Genomic DNA, 15,332 nt, shown 5'->3' with positions numbered 1-15,332 from the left:
CCAGGGCGCCTGGCTCTTGGGGCACCTCTCTCTCCAGGGCGCTGTGGCCTTGTGGTTAAGTATAATTTCCACTGACTATGAAGTCAAAAGTCCCCTCTCTTTACTCAACTTCTGGTCAGGCAGCCAAAGCTCTTTCACTGAAAGTGTCTTTTAAAGCTGTGATTAAATATGAATAATTAGTCTCGCTCCTTTCCTTTCCGGGCATCCTGGCATTAATATCGGCATATGTTCTCCTGTAATTGCATCCTGAGGCCCAATTCCACCGCAGCCACTTTCCGGTGACATCTCTGTGGCCCAGACCTTACCCCACCTGTCTCCCTTTCTCCAGACTTATGCTTTTTTTAAAATATAGTTTTGAAAATTTTAAGTCTCGCTTATTGAGGTATAGTTCACACACAGCGAAGCTTATTCCTTTCAAAGCCACGGTTACATGGGTCCTGAGGAGCGTGTCTAGTCATAGAAGCGCCTCAATCCAGATGTAAAGTATTTCCATCCCCCTAAAAGTTCCCTCCCCTCACCCCAGCCCTCGGCCCTGCGCTGGTCTCTGTCCCTTCCGCTTGCTTTTTCCAGAATCTCACGCCAGTGGATTCCTAAGCTGGGTGGTCTTCTGTACCTGCCTTCTCTCCTTTACATACGTGTTTGCGGTGCACCCTCATGTGGCGCAGATCAGTTGCTCATTCGTCTTCACGGCTGAGTGCTATTCCACCGCAGGGGTGGGTTTTGGCCATGAACAGGTGTTATTTTGTTTTCCTGCCTTTGAAAGCTGTGCTTGTGGCGAGCTAGAGGGAATCGCATTTATATTACAGTTGTTTTATTGGGGTTTTTTTTGTATTTCCTATCAGATACTGTAAGAGAGGGAATGACATGCTTTGTATTTTTTTTAGAGGTAACTTTTTAATTAGCAAAATGTCAAGGTTGATTTAGTGTGGGAACCGCACTTGGCAGCTTGGAAACTAGTCTGTCCTGCTGGGGAGGGACACTCACTGGTAAGGGTACTGGGACCCAAAGGTCTGCATAGTGTTCATTGCAATCCAGTGTCAAATAATATGCAAAGGCTGGTAGTTTTTTCTCTGACCTATGTTCTTCCAGCTTAAGGAAAAATAAAAGCCTGTTTCTAAACAGATGTTTAACCTCATGAAGGACTTTTGTCGTACTAATCCACGCCTGGAAGTGTATTTGTTTCATCGACTATTTTAATAATTTATGAGCTACGGCCCACCCCATCGCAGAAAGTATTTAATGACCACAGTAACCCTGTCTCCTGAGAGTTTAGAAGAATATTTTAAATTTTGTATCTTTGAGAGTTCACACTAAACGCTGACGAGTCTTTGGCCCATGGAGGAGCCCCCGCGTGGGCGCTTGGTCAGCTGTGGGAATTTCCCAACAGGGTCAGCGGGCTCCGTCCCTGTTGAAGAAGGTAAATCCCGGCCACTTCCCGTCTTCCTAACTCCACTGAAAGGGCAATTTACTTCCTCGGTAAAGTTTTTATGAACTTTCCTTTTTTCTGTAATTAATGAGTATCGTAGAGTGTATTCGTGCTTGCTGGGGGGCGGAGAACCTTCTTGAGACCCAAATAAGTGCTTGACTTATTGCAAGGTAAGAACTGCATGGAGAGAAAGCCTCGTGCCCAGGCTGCTCGGCGCACGGAAATCCACCGCAACTGCAAAAACGCGGCGCCTTCTGGTCGGCTAGATGTTATCGCTGTGCGTCTTCAATCACTGACTTTATCAGAGTGTGATAATGCTCGCGGCAGCTTCCAACCAAGAAACACAGGCGTCTGCAACCCCATGATTGCTGACGCTCCCCCTCCGGAGAGGATGTTAGCGGCAGCTTTCCCGTCTTACGGATGCGGCTTCCCAAGGCCTCCGCGCCTTCAGGGGCTAGAAAAGAGCAGAAGCGCGTGGTGCTTTATAGGCTTGGATTAGTGTTTTTGTTTATTTATTCTTATTTTTTAAATATATCTCTATTGATTTCAGAGAGAAGAAAGGAGAGAGAGAGAGAGAGAAACATCAATGATGAGAGTCATGGATCGGCTGCCTCCTGCACGCCCCCGACCGGGGATGGAGCCCGCAACCCGGGCCTGTGCCCCAATCGGGAATCGAACCGCGATCTCCTGGATCCCAGGTCGACGCTCAACCGCTGAGCCACGCCCGGCCGGGCTTGATTAATGTTTTTAAAGAAGGAGGAACTTTTGAAATTCAAGGTAAAAAAACAACCTCACGACCTCTGTGGAAGCTCAGCTCCGTGAAGCTCAAAAGAAAAAATAAAAGGCTGCGTGGGGGCGGAGGCAGTTTCCGGCCACCTGGCCGCAGGATATTCCCACCGCAGAAAGAGTGGGCAGCCGGCGTCTGCAAACACGCACATCTTCCGATTACTGGGAAACAGTTTTTCTAAGCTTTTCCATGTTGTTGTTAATTCATGTCATCATGGTAGGTCGGTGCTGATGAGGAAGATGTCTGTACGCTCACTCGAGGCTGCTCTTTACTGCAGTGGACCTGGCAAACCTTAGAGCCTCCCCCCGCATCTACAGGCCTGGTATTGGCCAGGCTGAAACGTACGCAGGTCCTACATTCTGCACAGACGCCTAATGAACCTGTGTGACTCTTTTCCCTATAAACCGGTTTAGAAGAGTGTGATCTGGCCCATCATCTGGTGGAGAGAGAATGGACTCTGGGGTTTGGGAGACGTGGGTCCACGTGGCGGACGACAGTCAGGCCGTTCTCTCGCCGCCCCTTTGCGGCTCCCCACCCTGAACAGTCTCATGGGTATAAGCAGATTTTCAATTTCTGTAATAGTTTAGAATGAGAAGAAAGTTGTTTTCCCCTTAGATTCCAAATAACTTATGTGAACGATTTTAAATGTAATTCCCACTGTAATTAACATGCACAAGTAGGATAAAATGTTAAGCGAAAATAGGCACATAAATTTTGTCACAGTTTATAGAACATTCGCCTGCATTTTTAACCATGTAGAAATAGCAATAGTTACCTCTGAAGATCAACATGAAGAAAGTTAGATCTGCAGCTGGCCGATCTAATCTCGGATCAGCACCGGTGCGGCACCTATCTCCAAGGTCATCTCTGCAACCCAAAGTGACGCGTACAGAAAGTCCTGCAGCTTCGCAAACACTGAGAGCCAATCAGAAAAGCACCTACGGAAACCCTAACTTGGGGGGGGAGTTGGAGTAGGGGGTGGAACTAGACTATACCCCAAAATAAATGGCAACTTACAGGCAGTAATAGATCGCATACCACGCAGATGTGTGTAACCCGGGGACTCTCGGGCTGGCGAGTGGGACACCGAGGCGTGCGGGGTTGCACCGTAGTGTGACACTGAGATTTCTCTAGTGTAGATCCCAAGGCCAACGTCTTTCCTCCTGATCTCCTGTGGGTTACTAGGGTGTTGTCTCACAGATTCGGATGAGCCGCAATCCTGTCCTGTCATCCTTCCCAGAGCTCCTCTGCTGCCATGAAGGCCCCAGCTGTCCTCCCAGACACCGCGCACGGTGCCCAGGTCACAGTTGTCTCCTGCTCTTGGTATTGATCCCTTGACCAAGCTCCATCGTGTAAGGGAGGAAAAACCTGTTCTCGCCACCCTCCCAGGCTCTCTGGAGGGGACCCTGGGAATTAGTCTGACCAGAGACAGGGTAACAAGATAAAACAAGCAGAAGTTCATTCCTGTGCGTGACGAATACACGTGGGGTGAGTAAGGCTCAACTGTTGGTTCCAAACTGGCCACACACGGCGAGGGCAGGTTTGACCAGCAAGAGAACTTATTCAGGGCTCGCCCTGGGCGACCACAGGACAAGCAGGTCTCCGAATCTGCAATCAGGATCTTAAACGTTTACGCAGAGGCCTCAGGGAGGTCAGCCACGAACCGTCCAGATGGTTTCAACGACACCCAACTCTCGAGGCGGAGGCCTTTCAGACAGCTTGGGCCACGGGGACAGGGAGCAGAACATGTGTTCCCAGGACTGGGGCGGGGTGAGGAGTCTCCAAAGGCCCAGGTCCACCTCCAGGCCGACTGGCTGTCACAGCCTCTTGATGACCTCCTGCAACAGAAGGGGGCTTAAAACTTGGGGCTTAACAACACCAAGACTTAAAAAAGAGCAGTAATTCTGTAGAGAAATGGCAAGACAAAGGAAAAGTGGTTTAGGCTTTTAGGGGTGGCCTACTACGGAAAGCAAGTACATGGGGAAGGTAAAGGAAGGTAAGAGCTAGTTAATGAGGCTTGTTGTGTAGATTTCTCAGGTGATTAAGAATTGTCCTGCCCATCGGATAGAGAGAGGAAGGGCAGGCAGGATTGCTCGTGTCTGTTTATCCCAATTGCCTTTAGCGCTAAACAATCGTAACGTCAACGTGGCACATTTGGGGGGTGGCCCATCCCACAGTGGGTCCCCTCCTCTGGTTCATGTTCTAGTAACATCTGCTGAGATGGGGCGTCTACCTGCCACTACACTTGGGTCACAATTTCACCAACAGGGAGCACTGCCTTTTGCTCCACACCTGGGATGACACTACTATTTTACCATTTCGCTCTGTAATTATTTTAATATGTTTCCCCCCTGGGATTTAGAGCTGATGCCTGGCTTTGCTCAAAGTCATCCCACGCCCCTTGAAAACCCCTTGTTTCTTGGATTAACATTTTACACCTTGACTATCCGCTAGGTGATTCCTTCCCCGGGTGGGTCACAGTTCAGCTGGGCGTGCGGATCAGTCTTGACCCTCAACTTAGCTTCCTACCTCCCTGCTCTGCAACCCAGCACCAAAATATGTATGCGTGTGCAAACACACACACTCCTACTCAACTGTAGGAGTGTGCTTTTAAAAATCTTTTCATATTATTTAAAAAGTTTTCAAAGTATAAATATAAAATGTCGAGACATCAAATTATACAATTTAAATACATACAGTTTGTCTTATGTCAATTACACCCCCGAGGCAGCTCTTAAAGACAAAACAAATATCATCACTATTCAAGTCTTGTACTTAAAAATGCCTGTAACTATATGGCAGGGCTTGAGTCGGGCCGGAGCTGAGGCTTAGTCACGCATGTCATGTGGAATTAGGCAGCTGGGGAAGGAGAAGGCGGAGAATGGAAAGGAACAGAAGCCAAACTGCAAGGAAATATGCGGGGAAATTCTGAGCCAGGCTTTGAAATGGAGCCAAGGGTCGGGAGGAAATCGTGTTTCTGGATGCAATGTGCTGAGTTATTTGAATGCTTTGTGGCCTCCAGCTTCCCTGGAGGCAGGAATCCACCCTGGGGGCAGGGGGTGGGAGGGAGGGGTGGCTACAGGTAAATCTCACGGGTCAGAGCACAAGCTGGGCAGAAGCAGGCCTCCTGGGGAATCCCTCTGCGAGACTCACTCTGAGGGGACCAGCAGCTTCCCCCTGTGAGCGAGACTCACATGGGGACCAGCAGCACGAAGTCTGAAGCCACCAGGAGTTGTGGAGACGGGAGGGACCTCTGGCCACCTAGGGGTGGGGAACCTGATCTCTGAGCCGCCACCCAGGGAGGAAGAAATCGCTCAGGGGTGGAGAGCCTCACGGGTACAGGTGGGACCCGGAGAGGAGGGCTGGGCACTGGCAGGAACAGGTCCCATCTGTACTAGAGACTGCGAGGCTGGCAAGTTTCTGTTAACAATGTGTGACGGTCACGACCTCACAGGCCACACTCTGAGAAGAAAATGAACCAAAGTACCACAGCCGAGCACGTGGAAATGTACGGTTTTAAGGGTTTTAAAAGCGTTAGGTCCTGTCCAGCCGGCGTGGCTGAGCAGTTGAGCATCGACCTAGGAGCCAGGAGATCGCAGTTCGATTCCAGGTCAGGGCACAGGCCCGGGTCGTGGGCTTGGCCCCCAGCAGGGGGCGTGCAGGAGGCAGCCGATCAGTGACTCTCATCATTGATGTTTCTCTCTCTCTCCCTCTCCCTTCCTCTCTCTGAAATCAATAAAGACATTTTAAAAAAAAAGAAAAAGAAAAAGAGAATAAGTCTCATTTAAAAAAAAAAGTTAGGTCCCCTCAAATTTAAGCCGTGAAACATCTTGGTTCACCTTCAGGCCCGGAGGTTTCTGAGGTATAAGCTTTGCCTTCCATGTAGCTGCGCTTTTATAAAGGTTTGTTCCAAATCTAAAGAACATGTTTCTAGATGATCTTTCCTTCCACCGAGTGGCATCCATCAAACAGAATTTTGTACTCTCTGCTCTAACGCCCGCCTCGTGATTTCAGCTAGAGCAAGACCCTAGGACAATATTTGGTACCGGCTTGAAGCCGGCTGGGTACAGCAGTTAACCTGCCGGTCCTCGCCGCAGAGCCGAGACCACTTCCCTGCACGTGGAAGGGGCTAAATAGACGTGTGCCAAGTGAGTGAGCAACAAAAGTGAAGTCACTGCGAGATTCTCAACTTAACCCGAGTGAAGGACCAGGTTGGAAATGGTAAGAATTTGCGAGAAAGTGGGGTGGGAAGTCTGGAAGGGCATCATGCAGGAAACTCAGGGACAAGCACCCGAAGGCCAGGAGCGGACTGACGCCGGAGAGCCGGGAAGAGCAGCACCGCCTCGGCACACAGCGGGCGTCCACGCAGAGAAGACGCGGATCCAGACGGACCGAGATTCCTGGCGGAGCGAAAGCTCAGGATCTTTGGAGGCTCCGCCGTCTTCCCTGAGCTCCTTCCTTTGATGTGTAGACAAAGCCCACTGCCTGCCAGTCAAACAAACCCTAATGGCGAAATTGGCTCTGCCTGACTTTTTGATGTTAAACATTTGAAATGCATTTCCATCTAATGAGACGGGCTCCAATTTAACCGGCGCAAAGGAAATGACTTCAGATAAAACGGGAGCTCGTGTCTCTCCCAGGGAGCGCTGAAGGTCAGATCGCAACGTGGTCGAGAAAGGAGGGGAGGCGGGGGCTTGGCCTCGGAAAGGAATGGAAGCTACTGGAAGAATCAAAGGTGGTCTCTTCTCGGCAGGGAACTTTAAGAAAAAAACGTTCATCGCGAGTGGTCCTATGGGTGTGTCCAACTAAAAAGAAGACTCTGTCCTGAGTTAAAATTCGGTCTCAGAAAATCAGGGCCGGATGTGCAGGTGGCGAGGGCGGGACCAGGTGTCAGACCTGGGTTCAGCAACCTCGGTGCTTGAGTCGGGGCTGAGAAAGAATCTGTATTCCAGACTCAAGCTATAGGAGGAAGTTTACTTAGAAAGTCACAGGGGTAGAAGGAATGGGCTCAGGTAATGGGCTCACGATACAGCAAAAGAAGGGCCCTTGGAGCTTAGGAGAGAGAAGGAAAAGGTAGGCCCCTGGGGGAAGACCCGAAAGGCTTGGGAAAGGCATGGGCGTGCTCCCAGGAGAGCCCCTGGGTCCTCTGTCCTAAGGGCATTTTAGGGGAGGTCCCCGGGAGGATCTCAAGAGATTATTCCGCAGCTTTCCACGTGTGTTTTTCAGGGCCCTGGTCTCTCCTGACTGATTGGTCGACGCCAGGGTGGAGGGTCATTAGTCAGTGCAGCTGGTCCTGAGGTCCCTGGGGGGCCTCACTTGTCGGGTTTTGCTGCTTTCCTGGGCCTGGAGCTGAAACACAGCTGAGGCCGAGGCGTATGTGATGCGGGTCAGAACCTCGTTGGCCTGGGGGCTTAATGCTTAAGAGCTATTCTCTGGCCCCCTTGTTCATTCCCCTTCTAAGGGGATCTAACCCGCATGACTAGAGATGTGCCAGGGGAGGGTCTGAACCGCATGACCAGCAATAGGAAAGGTCAGGGGAGGGTCTGAACCGCATGAACAGCAGGGGGAGGAAGGGTCCTCCTGGAGGCGAGGTCCCAGTTTTGCCAGTGTTGCCAGTTGCTAGGCACCCGGGGCTTTCCGCCTTGGCGAGCTTCTGTACCCGGCCCGTCCCTGCTCTGCTCATGTCTGTCTAACTGCCTCCCACACAGCAGGACATGGACACCAAAGGCACGTGCCAGTTGAAGATCCGGGGCAGTGGGAGCGGTGAGGATTAGCGTGGAAGTGGGTGGCAGAGAGGAGGCGGGAGCAGGCGCACGCGGGAGGCCACGCAAAGCTCAGGCCCGCTCCCCGGGCCGCACAGAGGGAGCTGTGTCCTGGCCCTTCTGCCTCCTCCGCAGGTCCCCGGGCCCAGGCTGTAACTCATGTCTCTGGATTCTCCGAAATTTCCTTGCCGCCGCCTTTCAATGAACTATTCTTTGCCTTCAGTTAGTTTAAGTAAGACTGATTCTTTCTCCCCTTGAAAAGTAACTGATCTCCAGCAGAACCTTCCAGGGAGGAAAGTAGCAGCGAGCCATGCAGCTGGCTGGATCCCCCCTATGACACATTTCTTAGAAAAATAAAATCTAAAGTCCATATGAAACAATGTTTCCCCTTCACTGAGCTTTTCCATGTTCTCAGAGGTAAACTTCTCAGCCTCTTCTTTCCTCTGGTTCATCTCGCTGAATTAAGACGTTAGCCGTCGGCTGAGCAAACGTGTCCATTCTTTCCTGCGAGCGACACTTGCCGAGCACCTGCTGTCAGGCCCTGAGTTAGGGACTGCGAGTGAAAAGTGAATGAGGCGTGTTCGCTGTCCTCAAGGATTTCCCGTTGGAGAAACATATATGTATTCAAGGTAAGCTAGTGCAAGGAATAAAACCTGCCTTAACTAGATTAAAAAAAAAAAAAAAAGGGAAAATATTTGGAGGCTACGGGGGCATCTCATGGAAGTAAAGGTGGGAAAGGCAGCCGGATCTCACCAATGGCTGGAAACAAGACATAAAAATAGAAATGAAAGCTCTCTCTCTCTCTCCCTACCCCACACACGCCTCAGGTTCTTGGTCTCTGTTTTGTATAAGAATAGCCACAAATTGGCATTTTCTAGGCTCATGAAAGAAACTGGCCGTCAAGTCAACACGAATTCCTGGTCCCTGTGGTCAGCGAAGACTTTCTATTGTCTCTATACCCTGAACACAAATCCCTGGGAGAAAACCAGATGGATCCAGCTTGGATCAGGTGTCAACCGCGTGACTGGGAGGACAGGGCCATGAGTCAGTGACTTCTGCAGGGGGACCAGGCAAACCCAGCGTGAGCTACGGGCAGAGGGGGCAGGCTGTTCGCGTGTCTGCCACATGCATACATCGTGGGGACGATGGGAACCAACAGAGACAGCCGCCCCCGGTAGGGCCGGCATGCACGTATGAATGAAAAGTGGGGGTGCACAGGTGAGTCCTGGGAGCTGGGGAACGGATTTTACTCATTTATTTGTTTTGTTTGTTTTTCAGTTGAGAGTCTCTCTTTTATTTTTGGACATTACGCAACTGAACCTGTGCCTGGAGACCTGTGGGTGAGTCAAGCACAATGGGTTCTGAGAGTCACCCAGCCTCATCGCTGATTTACTGAGTAACGTTGGAGGAGTCACTGGTTACTTCATTTCAAATTTTCCAGGACTTACATGGAATTTCACATTCTTTACCCTTTTCAGGTCTGGGGAGAAGACTATGGAACTATTACGAAGTCCATCTCAGCTTAGTAACCGTTTGGGGGAACTCGTTTGCAGGTGTAGGACTGAACTCTTGTGTCATAAACATATACGACTTCAGAGATCGAGCATTTGAGTGAGGAGTGGAGTATACCCATGTCATTAAACTCAAGGCACACCCTACATAATACATATAAAAGGAAGATTTTTTATTAAACTAGGAGAGTCAGGAGCCAAGAAAGAAGAAAAAGCAGTTCTGAATAAAGGGGATCGGAAAGGCCGGAAACAGATAAAATTCGATCGGAGCCTTGAAGTAGACTTTTAAAAAAATGGAGAAAAGGGAGAAAGCCATTCTAGGCATAAAAATAGCTGTGGAATTGGCAAAGGATGGGAGGTGCAGTCAGTGAAGAGATCTTGGCCTGAGTGTAGCATACAAGGGGGATGAGAGGGGGAGACCAGGGAGCCAGCCTAGGGTTCAGTCGGGCGTTTAAACGCTCAGGTACTCAATTTATTCTGTAGACTTGGGGAGATTTTCAGCAGACCAATCCTGTATTTTAGAACAAGAACCATGACAGGCATGTCTCAAAAACAAACAAAGTGGGCTTTTCATTTAAAACAAGATAGCGGATTGTATGTGTTGCCAATGATAAAATTCAAGCTTTCTGATGAAAATTAGAATTTGGGAAAATGCGGATCCACCAGCAGGAGCTTGACAGTTCCCCTATATGGAAAGATTTTCTGGTGAGATAGGTAGCAATATGATTTTTTTTTTATATTGTGTCATGAAATGTGTCAACAGTTGGAAGATCTGTTTATCGGTAAACCAGTATTTTCCAAATGACCAACACATGAGGGGACTATATCTTGTATGGGTAAAAGAGTTGTTAAAAGTTCTCAATAGGCCAGTGAACTTCAATAAACTAGATGTTGGAAGTTATAACTACTGGCCAGCCCAGGCAAGCATGCTCCTTGCAGTCTCCCGTCTTCGGAACATAACTTCTGCCCGCTGTTCCCACGCGCGGAGCCTCTTCAAGGCCTCAGCCTTGGGAGAGTAATGTGTTATTGAGACCATTGGACAGCATCTATGACTGAACTCCATTCAGAACTCTAAACAAATTCTTAAGACTGGCAGGTGGGTGCAGAGTTCCACAATTATGTCCTGTTTTTCCAACCACATATCTGTGTGATACCAGATTAATTCACATAATTTCACTGAAACTACATATCACAACAGATTGAATGCAGAAGCGGATATGAAAATCCAAGTGTTTATTTTTAAGCAGACATTAGAAAGATTGGCAGGCCCTGGCTGGGTAGCTCGGTTGGTTAGAGTATTGTCCAGATATGTCAAGGTTTCAAGTTTGATCTCCAGTCATACAAGGAGCCACCAATGAATGCATCCGTAAGTGGAATAACAAATCTCTCTCTCTCTCAAATCAATTAATAAAATTTCTTAAAAAGATTGGCAAAAATGTAAAACAATGCAATTCTTATGAATTATTTTATCTTAGGAAATAAAATTATTTTACATAAAGTATGTTTTTACGTTAACATGTAATATCCTTATTGTTATTTTAGGGAACTAACACATAAATATTGGAAAATTTACCCATTTTGATTTCTTACGTGGTAGAAATAATCCACATAAACAAAACTTCTTTGGGACCCTCAATATTTTTTCCAGCCATATTGAGGTGTAACTGGCAACTAAAAAGTTTATATATTTAAAATGTATAAAGTTATGGTTTGATATATGTATACATATGAGGTGATTACTACAAACAAACTAATGAACACATCCACTGCCTCATAGTTACTGTGCATCTGTATGTGGTGAGAACACTTAAGAATTACTGTCAGCATAGTTTAAGTATAGAGTCGGTATTATCAACCACAGTCACCAGAACTTACTCATCTCAAAACTGAAAGCTTAGACTCTAAGACCAACATCTCCCCATTTTCCCCAGCCCCAGCCCTGGTAGCCATTCTATTATCTGTACTATGAGTAGACTTTTTTAGATCCCACACGTAAGTGAGATCATACAGTATTTTGTCTTTATCTGGCTTATTTCACTTAGTGTCAAGTCCTCCGGGTTCATTCACATCATCACAAATGTTAGGAGTTTCTTCTTTTTACAGCTGAGTAACATTCCATCACACACACACACACACACACACACACACACACACACACACACACACACACACACACTCTTCCAAAGATCCTCAGTATTTCAAGCGCATAAAGAGCTCCTGAGCCCAAAGCGCTTGAGAAGCCCTCCTTGGTCTTATTCCTGCTCCGATTGCCGGGTCCAGCACATTTAGGCCGAGGCAGGATGGTCGCTAGGAATTTCAAAGCAGGTGTTCTCACAATGGCCGTCGCAGGAACCCTTCAAACCCTTAAATGTGGAGCAAGAGTCAGCTCTTTGTTTCTTGAAATTTGACACTTGAGCCTGCCCTGGAAAAATATAACTCCTGATTTCTTTTGTGCCGCATGCCACCACAATGCGGATTTGTCCAATTCTGAGCACAAAAGCAAGAAAGGGTACATTTTCCTCCCTGCACCCCAACACAAAGCAGAAATTCCTGTCTCAGAAGAAGGAACTAGCCTGCCTCCCAAACAAGGTCCGTTCCAAATGCTTACTCACATTTCAGTGAGTCAAAGGAAACAGACAAATATTCATCTCCCGAAGCCTGGCCGGCTTCCTGCGGGGAGCCCTCGAGAAGAGTCTAGGGTGGGTGTCGGGGTGAGGGAGCGGCCACCCAGCCACTCACACACAGGTAATACCTGGAGTCTTAGTAATCAGGTGAGTGCCACAGGCAGGCCAGATGCAAGGCCCTGGAGTGCTGGTCGGATTAGTAAGTCAAGTTAGTCAGTGACAGATAAGAAAACAGGAAAGAGCTGGGGGCTGTACATTTTGGGGTCAAAGGTTTGAGTATATGGCCATGATTATAAGCAGTAATATTTGATGGATGCCAGTTCAGTACTTTAAAATTTCGAGACTCCAGCCCTGGCTATGGTCAAAGGGAGCATTTGATTTTCACCAATTAGTTATGTTTTTTCGACCTTGAATAACCTTGCTTTCCAGCAACAGTATCCTAAGCATCCTGTCCTGTTCATAGGACCGGCTCCATGAAGAGTTGGAATGGTGACACTACTAATGGTCAGACTAGTGGCTCTGTGAGTTTAATTTATTAAAACACTGGATTGCTTCACGAGACTAGTCACTGGGAGAACTCAAGTTCCAGCAACATGCTGGGAATTTGTGGGTGAACTTTTGGAGGAAAACTCAAGTTTGAAGAAAAGTGAATGCTATCCTGTGTCCTAGGTTGGTCAGTGACAATGTCACCTACGGTCACAGAGTGTTCTCTCCAGAACAGACCGACTGGATGGGAGGAAATGGCCACAGCGCAACAGCCGAGGGGGAAGGGTCCCCAGTTCATACATGGCTCTCTTCTCGGCTTCAACTTAGTGATGAAGTCAGCTCCTTGCCATCTCCGAGGAGAGGGGTGGGTGAGGGCACACACTCACACACAGACACACACACAGACACACACAGACACAGACACACACATAGACACACACACAGACACAGACACACACACACAGACACACACAGGCACACACACAGATATACACAGACACACACACAGACACACACACAGACACACAGACACACACAGTGAGTGCATGAGGATACACAGAGACAGACACAGACACAGAGACACACAGTGAGTGTGTGACACACACACACAGTGAGTGCTTGAGGATACACACGCACTCACACACACACAGACACACACACTCTCACACTCACACACACTCTCACTCACACACACACTCTCTCACACTCACACTCACACACACTCAGCGCCCGCCTCGGTCCCCAGCACAGCCCCGCCCGGGCGCAGGCTTCCTCCCGCCGGGCGCGTTTCTAACCTGGTCCCTGCGCCTAATTTAGCCGGTTTCTCCGCCCGCTCGGGGAAGGCGGGCCCCCCTCCGGGCGCAGCCCCAGCGAGCGGGACTCGGGGCTCCGGCCCGGGCCCCCCACCCCGCCAGGGCGGCCGAGGGCTGCAGAGGGGCAGGGTCGGCCCGGGGCCGGGGCTCCCGCGGGCGGCGCCGGGCTGCGAGGGGCGGGGCGGCGGCCGGCGGGTGCGCCCGTCGGAGGTGCGGGCCGTCGGGTCCCCGCGGGAAAGGTGGGCGCCGCGCCGCCAGCACCCCCACGGCTTCCGGGCCCCGGGGCTGCGACCTGGAGGCCGAGCGGAGGTGCGGTTTCCGGGGGCGGGGGCCCAGGTGCGGCGGGCGGGCGCGCGGGGCGGGGCGGGGAGGGCGCGTCCGAGGCCGAGGGGCGGGCGCGCGGGGCGGGCCTTGGCGCCCCGGGAGCGGCCCCGAGACTTTTCCCGGCTGTCGCGCAGGCGGGAGACCAGCCCTCGGGACGCCTCTGCGAGTGTCGGGGTCCACGGTCCCCACAGCCTGCGAGCAGCTGCAGCCGGGCAGGCGCGGGATGCGGCGGGGACGCGCGGGGACCGCGCCCGGGCGGCCGGCGCTGCTGCTCCTCCCAGGTAGGCGAGGCCGCCCGGGCCGGGACTGCGGCCGGGGAGGGTCGGTCGCGGGCACCGGCAGCGCGCCCCGACCTGCAGGGACCAGGCTCCCTCCCGGTGCCCCACGAAGCCGGGGCTCGCCGTCTGTTGAGCACCCTTCAAAGTCCAGCGCGCCTGCACGCACAGTGGCCGCCCTTGGGTGCCCGGGAGGGCGAGTCCGGCAGCCGGGCTCGGGCAGGTGCCGGGTGCCGCGCCCGCCCGGCCAGGGCTCCGTGGGTGCGGGAGCCGCCCTCGCCCACGCTGGTGGCCCTGCGGGCCCCGGGGCCCGGCGCCGACGTCTCCACGCGCGGCTGTGCCGAGGCCCGTTTCCTCCAGCGGCGCGCGTCCCTTTCTCGCCGTGGGGGGCGCAGCAGAACCGAGGCCCCTTGAGCGCTTGGCCGAGGGGATTCTTCCTTCCCTCCTGCCTTCCTCTCATTGTTCCGCGAATGTAAACTCGGGCCAGGAAAAGTTCTTTCCACTTTCTTGATCTTGGCGCCGCGATGAGAGAACTGACGGGGCGGCCGCTCCAGCTGCGGGGCAGCGAGGGGGGGGCCCGCCTGACTCCTCTGGCCCCAAGTGGGGAAGGGGGGCCCGCCTGACTCCTCTGGCCCCAAGTGGGGAAGGGGGGCCCGCCTGACTCCTCTGGCCCCAAGTGGGGAAGGGGGGCCCGCCTGACTCCTCTGGCCCCAAGTGGGGAAGGGGGGCCCGCCTGGCTCCTCTGGTCCCAAGTGGGGAAGGGGGGCCCGCCTGACTCCTCTGGTCCCAAGTGGGGAAGGGGGGCCCGCCTGGCTCCTCTGGCCCCAAGTGGGGAAGGGGGCCCGGCCTGACTCCTCTGGTCCCAAGTGGGGAAGGGGGGCCCGCCTGGCTCCTCTGGTCCCAAGTGGGGCAGTGAGGCGGGGGTGCTGGCCACCGCGCCCCCGCATCTCCCTCAGATCTGCAGAGCCCGCGACACTCACTGAACTTCCCTTTCCTGGGGGCGGGGGAGGGTCATGTTTGCATTTTGTCCTGTGTTCAGCCATCAGGACAAAAATAGGGTCTCTGCTTCTCAGGTGTGTCACAAAGAGGATGAGTATTTCAGCTGCCTCCCCTGAGGCCTCAGCCGCCCACTGTTCTTTATGCGCAGGAACCTAACCCACAGACCAGGATTCTCTCCAGGTGGGAGACAGAGAAACAGTCCCACCATGCCCACCATCCCCCCCACCATGCCCACCATGCCCACCATCCCCCCCACCATGCCCACCATCCCCACCATGCCCATCATCCCCACCATGCCCATCATTTCCCACCCCCCCACCATGCCC

The 15,332-nt window shown here is 51.7% G+C and overlaps 1 protein-coding gene across 1 annotated transcript in view; it reads left to right on the top strand.

The window, feature by feature from the left end:
* Positions 1 to 13,860: 13,860 nt before the first annotated feature.
* The window catches only part of ITGA2 (integrin subunit alpha 2), a 73,530-nt gene continuing 72,058 nt past the window's right edge, over positions 13,861 to 15,332 (top strand). The window contains exon 1 of the mRNA XM_087815265.1: positions 13,861 to 14,013. Coding sequence (XP_087671391.1) covers positions 13,956 to 14,013 — 58 coding nt within the window. The 5' untranslated portion in view covers positions 13,861 to 13,955. The remainder of the gene's footprint in view (positions 14,014 to 15,332) is intronic.

Source organism: Miniopterus natalensis, chromosome 3, assembly GCF_054644295.1.
Source record: "Miniopterus natalensis isolate mMinNat1 chromosome 3, mMinNat1.hap1, whole genome shotgun sequence".
NCBI classification, from domain to species: Eukaryota; Metazoa; Chordata; class Mammalia; order Chiroptera; family Miniopteridae; genus Miniopterus; species Miniopterus natalensis.
Note: the sequence above shows the minus strand (reverse complement) of the source record. Positions and strands in the feature narration are given on the sequence as shown.